Source organism: Nematolebias whitei, chromosome 3, assembly GCF_014905685.2.
Source record: "Nematolebias whitei isolate Nwh7 chromosome 3, NemWhi1, whole genome shotgun sequence".
NCBI lineage: Eukaryota > Metazoa > Chordata > Actinopteri > Cyprinodontiformes > Rivulidae > Nematolebias > Nematolebias whitei.
Window position 1 is genome coordinate 8,782,995 of NC_056500.1, and position 13,175 is coordinate 8,796,169.

The 13,175-nt window shown below is 37.4% G+C and overlaps 1 protein-coding gene across 1 annotated transcript in view; it reads right to left on the minus strand.

Moving 5' to 3' along the window:
* LOC119407674 (contactin-associated protein-like 4) overlaps positions 1-13,175 on the minus strand; it is a 100,311-nt gene that overhangs the window by 59,464 nt on the left and 27,672 nt on the right. Inside the window, exons 3-4 of the mRNA XM_037674493.1 lie at positions 5,645-5,838; positions 1,357-1,504 (exon numbers count right to left, since the gene is read on the minus strand). Of these exons, the coding sequence (XP_037530421.1) occupies positions 1,357-1,504; positions 5,645-5,838 (342 nt within the window). The remainder of the gene's footprint in view (positions 1-1,356; positions 1,505-5,644; positions 5,839-13,175) is intronic.

Genomic DNA, 13,175 nt, shown 5'->3' on the forward strand with positions numbered 1-13,175 from the left:
TTCTAAACAAAGTTTCTAAACTCTAAACGCTCTAAAAGAGCACAGAATGTCATGATTTCAGCTCTCTGCCTCGGTCACACTTGGCCACGCCCACTTCTCTGCTCTGACAAGCAGAGATCAGCTGATCAGCAGGAAGTTATCCCACAGCTGTGGGTTGCACACGGGTGCTAAATCATTTAAACAAATGTATTTTTAATAAAAATTTCATGCCGATCATGCGGCTCATCCATCAATCAGCCATTGTGTGTCATGTCCAATCTTACTTTGAAAAACCGCGATAGAGGGAGACCACGAAAAATGAACCGTGAAGTAGAGAGGGACTACTGCATTACAAAATACTGTAAATTCACTTTGGTAAGATTGTCAACAAATTCTTAACATTCAGTTTGGATGGTCACAATTATTTGCGCAAATTATTTTAAACGCAGAACAAAGAATATCTGAAATTAAGATAGTTTGAAACTGTTTTAATAAATTTGTTTTAGGCACTGAATAAATGGATAGTAGCAAAGAGTTGTGACATATACTTTGTATTGTCTTGATGAATGTTTCAGAAATGACTGCATTATCAACAATCAGCTGACAAACAATAAGTATTTGTATTGTTTGAGCAATACCGATTTGTATTTTCATAAGTTTGTGCATTTTTGATTCGTTTTTGTCAAGAAGTGCTGAAAAGTTTGATGTCTAAAGCAAAACTGTGAAGACTGTGTTTCTATTATTCACTGAAGAGTAGACATAAAAAGGGTCAATCACTTTTACCATTATTGAGCAGACTTTTTGTGAATCTATAAACATGTCACCGCTTTCCCTGCATTATTGATTAAACTAATAAAATTAAACATTCATATATTCTGGATGAATATTAATATTTGTTTGTAAGGGAGTCTGAGATTCTGAACATTATTAATTTTCTACAAACTCAGTTTTCAGCAAACTTTCCAAATAAATCTGTACTGTTTTAATTCATTAAACTATCTGATTAAAATTCAGCAACTAATTACAGTCATTTATTACAGTCCATTCATAATAAGAAAATGAAAACATATGTTTCAGTGTTTATTAGAGCAACAACAGACAATTTATGTCTTTTAAATCCAATCAAGTGCTGACAATTAAATTAATTGCTCCCAAATCTAAGTTCAGTGTAAGGCAGTACAGATAACTGATCAATGTCTAATATCCATCATCAAGTAATGGATATTTTGTCTAACACAGTTTGTTAGAATATATTTTAAACATGAACATATAAAGTCCAGATTCAGCCTATATTTAATGTTTTAATCAGGGCATGCTGGTTTATGAAGAAGAGGCCAGTGCTTGGTTTGGTGCAGGAATAAATGATGACAGACTTACTGTATCTGCAGCCGTATATTTCCAGCCGGAGTCCAATCCTTCCATTGGGGCTCCAGTCCAGAGGAACCAAGCGAAGGTAGCGTGCGATCTCTGGCTGCTCAAGTTTATATTGGACCACAGAGTCAGCGTTACTGTTACCTGGAAAAGACTTCAACAGAACAATTACATGGTAGTTTGCTTCAACTTCTAGAAAGATGACATGTTCAGTTCAGTTCAATTCAGTTTTTTTATAAAGCGCCAAGTCACAACAGAAGTCGTCTCAGGGCACTGAACAGAAACGTTCATATACATTAAACAATAAGTTAACACTATTTATCTGAGGAGCAGACTGCATTTAATTTAACTCCATCTCATCTTGAGCAAGCATGAAGGCAACAGTGGAAAGGAAAAACTCCCTCATGAGGAAGAAACCTTTAGCAGAACCAGGCTCAGGACAAGTGGCCATCTGCTTTGACCAGCTGGGTTTGAGGGAAACAGGAAGGAGGAACAGATACACAATGGCAGGATGAGAATCACATGTTAGATAGAAATAATATCAAATGAAAACTATTCAATTTTAGCAAATAATTTAAGGAAATGGGGTCATTTTGTCATCTAGTAGTCTAAGCTTAAGGCAGCCAACCCTAACTATAGGATTTATCAAAAAGGAAAGTCTTAAGCCCAGTCTTAAAACTGGACAATGTGTCAGCCTTATGGACAGAAACTGGAAGTTGGTTCCACAAGAGAAGATCCTGATAACTGAAAGATCTCCCTCCCTTTCTGCTTTTGGAAACTCTAGGAACCGCGAGTAAGCCTGCAGTCTGAGTGCGAAGTGCTCTGTTAGGAAAATATGGAACAACAAGATCAGCAGCATTTTTGGATTAATTGAAGACTTTTCAAAGAAGCATTTGGACACCCAGATAACAAACCATTGCAATAGTCCAGTCTAAGTTAAGACATTTGAACTGAGAGAACAATTCAATTTTTATCAGTAATGTAAAAAGTACCTTGAGTTACAATTAAAATAATTACAGTTTTGTGTTTGAAATCCACTTTCATGGTTTTTAATGACAGTAAAAATCTATAAAAAACCTTTGGCAAAAATACCAAAATGCAGATAAAACCCCTGAAAGTTCTTCAGATGAAAAGGATGCAGCACTAGTTCTCATTATTTTAAACTCAGTGTGGAGAAAAAGTTTCCCTTTCCTCGCCAGTCTTGAGACACCCGTATGCATTTTCAAACTTTCTGCTAACCCAGGCCATTGATCCTATCTGCTGATGATGTGTCTCCCTTTCCCCTCATCTCTGTTCGTTGATCAATAACGCTGGATCCTATTCTATGTTCGTACCAAGCCTCTCTTAAAAGACTAATGGGTTCCATTTTCTCAATCAGCTGCCTGTGAAAACCCAGTGAGTCCCTGTGGTTGACAGGCACTCACAGAGAAACACCTGCCTTTCTATCCTGCAAGGGACCAATAAACACCAAAAACAAGCTGCAGCCATGTGTTCATGTATTTAAATGCATATGCTTTGCTCATGTCTGCCCTACTTACTCAGGAGTTTGTGACATTCTCTGCGTGTGTGCGTCTGCTGAGTGTGTACTGATGAGGCTTTGTGAGGAAGATTGGCTTCCCTGGCTCTGCATAATTGTGATCTCAGTGCCGTTCAGTGCTTTGAAGGACTGAGCCGGCTGGGCAGCGAGGCGTTAAGCTCAACAAATGGCTCTGTTTCCCGCTGAGGATGCTGAGGAGAATGGCATCTCTCTTACTCGCCCGAGAACCTTTTGAAATATGAGTAGCTTCTGACAAGCTTTCAGTCAAAGAGAGACATAGGCAGGGACTGGGACAAAGAAGAGGGAAGAGCAACAGTGGCTGAAGATGTGCCCGTCTAAAAAATATTAGAATACTTAATTTAAAATCTTTTAAAATAACTTTTTTTTAATCTTGCTAAAGCAGAAGCAGCAACAACAGTTTCAGCAGCATCACTTTTTGTCATTAAAAGAATAAAACAGTATGTTCTTCACCTTCAGGGGTCATGTCCATGTCATTAAGGAACTGCTATATTAGAATAGTTCATGTTTGAATATTTTATTCAGCAATATATATTTGAATTGTGTTCTGTTCCCAATTTCCTGTAGATCATCGAAACCAGGGGTGTCAAACTCACTTACAAATGGGGGCCAAAATTAAAATATTTTTCAAATTAAGGGCCAATTTCAGAAACTACATTCCTCAAATCAGATACCCAACATCTTTTCTTAGTCACAGGTTCCTCAACAAGCGTTTAACTGGTCTCATTTGATGCTCTCTGTTGTGCTTTTGACATCATAATCAAAGAATGCTGAAAAAAATCCAAGAGATAGAAGTATTTTGCGTTTCACATATCATCTTGGGGGCCAGATAAGATGTCAACAAGGGCCACATTTGGCCCCCGGGCCTTTAGTTTGACACATATGATCTAAACCTTGTTTTCAATAACAGCTGTCATTAGTTTGTGGTAACAAGTCAAAAATTAATGTGAATGAAAAAAAGCACAATATTATTTAGTTCAAACAAGTTCAATTGGTTGTTTCTTTACTTAAGTATTTCATTTTCCACTAAGAACGGACAGGAAAAAAAAAATGTGAGTTGCTAAAGTCAGAGGGAAGCTGTGACTGATGATGAGGTGGGATTTAAAGTGAAATTCTTCATCTTTTCTGGGACACTAAGCTACCATGACTATGTAGCTTTAAAACATTTTAATTTGGATGCAGCATCTTTCATGCTGCCTGTCAGATTAACAGTTTTTAAGCTTTAAAAAGTCATACCACTATTCTTTCTAGTGATCTCTGCCAGAGAAAATGTGTAACCTTCACACAGAGAGAAAATCATCTGTCAAATTTGAATTAAAAGTTGCTCTTCAGGCTGCTTCAATAAGAAGAGGGCTGTTTTTTTTTTTCTTCTAAGAAAGAGGCGGACATGGCTGACTGCTTCTGATTTAAATCCAACGTTCAGTAAACGTATAGCAACATGGCTTCCTGTAATTTTGATACCTATAAATAATTTAAATAAAATGTATGCTAAAAATACCAAAGAGTTTTTCCTTCAATAAAGAAACAAGGTCCAGGTTAGTGTACGGCAACCAAAACAACTCAACTTAACTTTATTCATAAATAACTTTTCAAACGCGAAGGTAACTCAAAGTACTTAGTGCTGTAAATTAAATGAAAATAAAGATAACATAATACCAAAAATGGGACGTAAAAAACACAATATATCATAAATAAATGCAATAAAAACAACATAGAAGCAATGAGTTGAATAGCAGTAAAAATGATCTAAACAACTATTTTTAGCCTCTATTAAAGTGTTTAGTAATTTTACAATGTTTTATTCTTGCTTCATTTATAATCTCCTGCATGTTTCCTCCCCATGTCAGTTAGCATTGTTTCCTCTTGTTCAAAGCTGCTTTCGATTCCTATTTCTCACCTGTTCCTCATTTACCAATCAGCCCAGCTGCACTCACTCGATCAACATTCCTCTCAGTACTTATTCTTCCAGCTTACTGTCTTTCAGCTTTTTTAAAAGTTATTAAAGTCCTGTTCTCTTCAGTACCTCTTCATCACTGTCCACATGTTTGATTCATAAAAACATAATGACAGACATCTCTTTAAATGTAATAAAGATTCACAAAATTCAAAGCAAAGGGTCTTAATGAAGTTAAATTTTTATTAATGTAAAACTGAATTTATCTTTAAATGACTGGATATTTTTGGTCATAAGAATGACAATAATAAAAAATAATAATACGTGCAACAATTACTTATAAAATTAAAGGCTAATAAAGCATAACTATATTAATGTTAATGGTCATTTTCTAATTATAGACATGTTAAAGGTAGAACACTGGTTTTCTTTCACTTCTGGATTACTTTTTTTCCTCATCATCAATATAATACATATAATTTAGTTCAGTCATAAAGTCAACCTCATTTCAATACTTCTGCCAATTGAAATCTTGTTCCAATCCATTTGTTGTTGTTTTGTTTGTTTGTTTGTTTTGGGTTTAAGATATCACAGGAAAAATTAACTGAAAAATGGTGACAAGTTTTGAAAATTATTTAATTAAAAACTCCAAACATTATTGGCTCCAGGGTGTGTAATCTGTAACAAATGTGACCATGTTAATTTCATACTCATCATATCTCAGTTATCTTTTTTTGCAGCTGGGCATTTGTGATTTCAAAGGATTTTTAAACTGTGTCTCTGTTAGTTTGTACATTGTTGCTAAACATGAATAAATGAATATTTACTGGTGACAGGAAACTTACCCCTAAGCTGTCTTCCTGCCGGTACTGTCTCCAGTTGTGCCCTGTGTCACTGAACATCAACAGGTAGGCCGTCAGCCAATCAGAGCTGCCGTAGCGGCCCTGTGTGGCGACAGCAGTGATTTGGGTCCGTCTCTCCAGATCCACCTCCAACCACTGGTATTTATCTGACAGCAGAGGAGACCAGCCTCCAGCTCCTGCATAGATTAGAGACAAAGAATGCATTTAATAATGGAAATATATGTGTTTTTAAACTGGATAACGTGCCAAAATGAAGATGATAATAATTGTGTTCAGGGTGAAGAAGTGACTTTGTGGTGTGTATGTTGTTTACCCTTGTCAAAGTGTTTTCTACTCTCAATCTAGATTGGAAATTCACAGTTAACTCTAAATTTGTTTGAATTCTAGCCTGAATACCAGAACCAAGTGTTAACCATCCCGTCATCATTTGAAAACCATATTTTGCTCCTAATCCCTTTATTTCCTTGGGCTCCTGTTAATTGTGTCATATTTATTTTGGTTTTCATCCATTCGTCCATCCATCCATCCATTTTCTTCTGCTTATCCGGGGTCGGGTCGCGGGGGTAGCAGCCTAAGTAGGGAGGCCCAGACTTCCCTTTCCTCAGCCACTTGGGCCAGCTCCTCCGAGTGAATCCCAAGGTGTTCCCAGGCCAGCTGAGAAACATAGTCCCTCCAGCGTGTCCTGGGTCTTCCTCTGGGTCTCCTCCTGGTGGGATGTGTCCAGAACACCTCACCAGGGAGGCGTCCCGGCGGCATCCTAATCAAATGCTCGAGCCACGTCAACTGGCTCCTCTCGACGTGGAGAGGCAGAGGCTCTACTCTGAGTCCTTCCCGGATGATCGAGCTTCTCACCCTGTCTCTAAGGGAGAGCCCAGACACCCTGCGGAGAAAACTCATTTCGGCCGCTTGTATCCGAGATCTCGTTCTTTCGGTCACAACCCAAAGCTCATGACCATAGATGAGGGTAGGAACGTAGCTTGACCGGTAAATTGAGAGCTTTGCTTTTTAACTCAGCTCTCTCTTCACCACAACAGACCTGTACAGCGCCCACTTCACTGCAGATGCTGCACCTATCCATCTATCAATCCCTCGCTCCCTTTGTCCCTCATTCGTGAACAAGACTTCAAGATACTTAAACTCGTCCACTTGGGGCAGGACCTCCTCCCTGACCCGGAGAAAGCACTCTGCCCTTTTATGGCTCAAGACCATGATCTTGAATTTGGAAGAACTGGTCCTAATCCCGGCCGCTTCACACTCAGCTGTGAACCACTCCAGCGAAAGCTGTAGATCACAACCTGATGAAGCCAATAGGACCACATCATCTGCAAAAAACAGAGAAGCAATCCTAAGGCCACCAAAACGGATCCCCTCAACACCTCGGCTGCACCTAAAAATTCTGTCCATAAAAGTTATGAACAGAATCGGTGACAAAGGGCAATCTTGGCAGAGTCCAGCTCTCACTGGGAATGAGCCCGACTTACTGCCGGCAATGCGGACCAGACTCTGACACCGGTTGTACAGGGACCTAACAACCCGTATCAAAGGGCCTGGTACCCCATACTCCCAGAGTACCCCCCATAGGGTTCCCTGAGGGATGTGGTCGGACGCCTTCTCCAAGTCCATAAAGCACATGTAGACTGGTTGGGCAAACTCCCACGCACCCTCCAGGACCCTGCTGAGGGTGTAGAGTTGGTGCAGTGTTCCACGACCAAGACGAAAACTGCACTGCTCCTCCTGAATCTGAGGTTCGACTATCTGATGGACCCTCCTCTCCAGAACCCCTGAATAGACCTTACCAGGGAGGCTTAAGAGTGTGATCCCCCTCTAGTTGGATCACACAGTCCCCCTTTTTAAATAGGGGGGCCACCACCTTGGTCTGCCAATCCAGAGGAACTGCCCCCGATGTCCATGCAATATTACATTATTTATTTTTTTTTTTTTACTTTTGGTTTTCTTTATGACAAAAAGGCAAGCTGTCCAGTGTGCCTTTGGAAAAGTATTCAAAGGCGAGGCCAAAAGACAATTCTTTGGAATCACATGTAACTCCATATTTGTTCATCTTCACTAAACATTTTTTACAGTGTTAAAACATTGAGTTTGTATTTTGCAGCAGATAATCTGTGTTGAGATTTTTAATACAGGGATTATCATATTTGTTTTCAACTCTGTATTCAAAATCTAGAAATGAGTCCCCAAAAACAGCTTTGCATGATTCAGTGTTGTAAAATGTTTCACATTTTATGCATGAACTTGTCAGGTTGGCTGCATGTGCTTCAAAATTGTTTTGATTCTATGCAGTGATATGAGTAAATCACTAAGCAGAAACATTTGTCTTTTCCATAATGATTTGCAGAGCAGGACTGTGTCTCTCGGGGGTAACACGCTTCATTTAAGTCCTGGCAGCTGCTGCCGCAACAGCTGGAGAGGGCATCGAGTTATGTACAAGATGGGTTCACACTGGGTTTATTTTGTAGTTTTAAAAAAAATCCCATTAGATCTGAGAGGTGTTTGACACAGCAGCCATTAGACAACATATAGGACTTTTTTAACAAGAAAAGTCAAAAGAGAAACTTTAATATTGTACAAACACTATTAAGAATGAAGGATAAAGTTACTATTTTTGCCATAATCATTATTAATTGTTCTACTTAGAATAGAAATAGAATAGAAACAGCCTTTATTGTCCCACGGATGGGAAATTCAAGTGTAACCGCAGCAACAACAGATAAAAAGATTTCACACAAAAGTTCCTAAATGTTAAAAAAAAATATATATAAACAATATCAATAACAATGTTCAATATGTGTTGGAACATTGATAAGGACAGACTGCCTATAATACTGTATTGTAAATAGAGTGTGTGTTTTAGCAGAGATCAGCATGTATTTAATCCTTATCGAGTTTGTTGTGAGCAGTGATGGTTGTAGAGTCTAACAGCTGCTGGCAGGAAGGACTTTTACTTTACTTTACTTTTGTTTTTACTTTTCAAAGATGTAATTTTAAATGTTGTTTAAATTACAAATCTTAAAAGCCTTTTTATTGCGCATGCATAAACTTCTAGTCTGCCTTCATATAGAGATATTGGTACCACTACAATAAGGCTCTTCTTACAGATGGCTAATAAATAGATTATAGGTACGTTATTAATTCCTCTATAAACTCTTTATAAATCATAAATAACTGCTTAGTATGCATTAATTAAGGATAACAGAGACACAAAACTGACCAGTTTCTTGCCAAATAGTGAGCCAAATCTGCCAAATATATATTTTATCTAGAGTTGTTATATTAAACATTTCAGACTAAGTTATTACCTTGTAAGCACAATAAGCATTTGCAAACCTATTTCTTTAGCATATAATATTGTACTTTATCACTGACTTATAAGTATCTATAACTAATATTATATCCTAAAACAATAGGTTTACAAATGCTTATTGTGCTTACAAGGTAGTAACTTAGTCTGAAATGTTTAATATAACAATGAAATATATAGGTGGAGATTTGGCTCACTATTTGGCAAGAATCTGGTCAGTTTCAAGTCTCTGTTACCCTTAATTAATGCATAATAATCAGTTATTTATGATTTATAAAGAGTTTATAGAGGAATTAATAATGTATCTATAAACTATTTATTAGCCATCTATACTGAACTATTGTTGAAATAAAAATAGTTATGCAGCACAAATGTTTTAGATTTAGTTGATGGCATGTAAACTTTCCTTAGTTTTTTAAACAGGATTTCAATTATTTTGTTTCACAAAAGCTTTATATATGCAAGCATAAAACTGCATTTTGAGTTTTTAAACAAAGGCTTCTTATTTCACACTGTAACAAGACAAATATACTTTTTTTTTTTTTTTTTTAACAGTAGAATGCATAAGCATTCAAAAAAGGAACAAAAAGTAGTATTTTAAATGGATGGTTCAGCAAAAAATCATGCAAGCAACAAAATTACTGGACTTGAACAACGAAAGGTCTCAGAGTCAAAGTAATCTTAACAAGCAGCTCAGCTGGAAACGTGAACGAGTGCAGAAAGGGAACATGCAAGTTGTATACAGCCAGAACTCTGCCTGGTGTCACATTATAACAGGCAATGAATTTGTTTGTATTTTTATTTATGAATATTGTAAGAACAACCTAAAATTGTTAGTTTTAATGCACTGTTAAATATAAAATGATAGTTGATGTTTTAAAATGATTTTTTTTTAAATTAAGCAGTGAATCCTCGTTTCATATTAGTCCACTATTCTAACAATGCAGACTGTGTGTGGTGGTGGTGGTGGTGGTGTGGGGGGGTGTTAAGGGGAAAAAAGTGCATTGTCAGGGCAAAGCAACTCTGTGGTGCCAGATGGAGGGATTTCTCTCCTTCAGAGAAAAGGCACTCGTTAAAACAGCCTGAAGAGTTTTTGAGACTGCGTTGCCAAGGTAAAGTCATGCTGACATAACAACAATATCAATCAATAACACACACATCAGACACACATCCAAACTGCACAAACACAATCCCTCATTGTTTCACAGCTGGAAAAAAGCCTGTTTATACTTCACTGCTGTAAAAACATAATCTGCTGTAAAATCCCCTGGCACGTCTCCACGTGATCAGCACAGACTGATGTCAGAGCCAAAATGTTACAATGATAACAGTTACAGGCAAAATTATTAATTTGTAAGATTTTGTATTTAATGGTGATTCCTGTAATCATTTTAGTTCGACGTGACTTTTTTTTTAAACAAAGCAAAGTGCAAAATTTCAGTTTCAATAAAAGCAATGATAGGATCATCTGATCTGAATGGAATTTAAATTATTTTGCTTTTAACATAGAAATATTTACATGTGAAATAATTAATGTATCCATAAATTATCATGTATACTTATTTTCCTTCAGTCTATACTCAATTAATTGTTGATTTTCATTTCCTTTATTCATTTTTTTTATTTCATTTTGTTGCACGTATGAAGAGGATGAGGGTGGACAGATGGATGAGGAAGAGTAATGAATAGGGGATTTGTGCTGGGGAGTATAGAAAGGATGTGGGAAGAAAAACTGATGAATAAGTTTGAAGGATAAATGGCCAAAAAGAAAGAGGGAAAACCCTTACTGAATATGAGAAGCGTTAACTCGCCAGGTCATTAAATATGTTGAAGTGTGCCTTGCTTTTGGACTTAATAAAATAACTTCATTTATGTTGCCATGAAAACTGGAAATGTAGTCTGCGCAGAAAAAAAGTGGAATATTTTCAAGCTTGACCAAAATTGAGGTGCCTCAAAACAAAACAAAAAAAGACTGAGGGGTTCACTGCCTTTAAAAGTTAAACCGGCTCGATGGCCATGAAGGTATGTGTGAATGTAAGGGTGTGTGGATTTTGCATTTTTCTTAATGTTGTTATACAAATTAATTTTACAACTCTCCAGAAATGTAACAGATCAATGTTTCACTCCATAGCCACAATCATGAATGTATGGGTGCTATTTGTAAGAAAACAAGGCTATTTTCTTACATTTCCACCTTGGATATTAAGAAATTATTTTCATATATTTGAGATGCACTAATAACAGTGGTTCCCAACCCTGGTCCTTGAGGAACACCATCCTGCATGGTTTAGTTGCTTCTCCGCTCCAACACACCTGATTTAAATGAACGGGTGATTAACAGGCTTCTGCAGAACTTGAGGAAATAATGAAATCACTGAATGTTAAAGCAGAGAAACAACTAAAATATGCAGGATGGTGTTCCTCAGGGATGAGGGTTGGGAACCACTGCACCAATGTCACTACTTTAACATTAATATTCTTAGCAAAGGGGTGAAATACATAAAACAATTGCATTTCTTCACAAAAGAACACAGCAAGACAAAAGATTGAGGAACCTGAATCCTTTGAGATAAATTAGCTTTTGTCCAAGGTCCTTCCCTCCCCTCTCGCTGCACTTCCTACTCGTTATGGCAGCAAGTAAAGGTCAAAGCTAATAGTCAAAGCATGGACACTGACAGCACAACTGAAGAGCAGACAGGCCAACCTTTACTCATTACAGCTGGGCTGGAGACGTAAGCAGTGAACACACAAAACACACAAAAATAAGAGACTGAGGAAGTGACAAAGGAAGAGGATCAATTGACATCAACAGCGAAAGAAATGAGGAGACGGTTTAAGAGGTTGATAATAATGCTGCTCATCAGCTGGAGGAAAAACTGGTGATAAATATATGAGGATTGGATTCACATGAAAAGCTGTTGTAAATATTTACTCTATTCACAAATCTGGTCCTGTATCACTTTTTTTTTTTTTACTTAATGCTTCTTTTGTCGTGCCTGTTTTCAACAAAAATCTTGTTTCCTCTCACTGCTTGTAATGACTTTAAAGTATTTTCACCATTCCGTGCGGTAATTGAGGTTAAAGACGGGTCAGGAGCATTTTAACAGCGCTCTGCTGGACATTCAAATTACCACATTACCCCAACAAATTAACTAATCAGAATACAAATACTCGTGAGGGCAGTCGAGCTAACGCTTTGACGGACAGGCGACCACGAGTTCCAAAAGAGGGCTAAAGTGAAAAATCAGAAAAAAGAGGAAACTTGTGCTAATAATTCTCCGTTCAACGTTTAAACTGAACATTTTTCTGCCTTTAAACATCTTCCATCGAGGAGATTTTTAAAAATCTGTCCAAAAAAAAAAAAAAAGCGTGTTAATTTGTTTGTTTTTGTCTGAATTTTTTTACTTAACGTTTGACTTTACAAGCTTAAAGGACAAAGAAAACAATCAAGAAAAAGAAGATTAAAGATGGGTCTTTTTAGATTAATGCTGCTGCTTCTGTTGGAGTGAGAAACTCAAAACTGTATTTGATCACTGGCCTGTTTCATAATGAGTGGATGTGAAGTTCAACAGCAGCTTCAGATACTCTCATCATTCAGATTTAATATTGAATTTGGTAATACTTTACAATACGGTACACAAAATTTGATCAACGACTAGGGGACACCTCAGGAACAAATCAGGAAGTAATGGGTAGTTAACCAGTACTTACTGGGGAACACACAGTCAAGCCTTATTAGGGGACTACTGGTTAGTTACCATGTAAATGAAGAGGAACTAATCAAGACTAATTGATAGTTACCAAGGAAACCAAAGTGGAATAAATCAGGAGCTAATGGGTAGTTAACCTGTACTTACTGGGGAACACACAGCCAAGCCTTATTAGGGGACAACTGGTTTGTTACCACAGAAGCAGAGGAGAGATTCTCCATGTGGATTCTGAATAAACCCTGGACCAGTGAGGTCACAGTTCAGACATAGTTAAGATGACACCAGTGCAAGATTATGAAATTGCTAATCAGTGGTAAGAATCCAGTAAAATCAGTAATCACTGGGAAACAGGTTTTTGACAATTGCGAGCTGTGACCTCACTGGTGCAGGGTTTATTTAGAACGCACATGGAGAATTTCTCCTCTGTTTCTGTGGTAATAAACCAGTAGTCTCCTAATAAGGCTTGGCTGTGCGTTCCCCAGTAAGT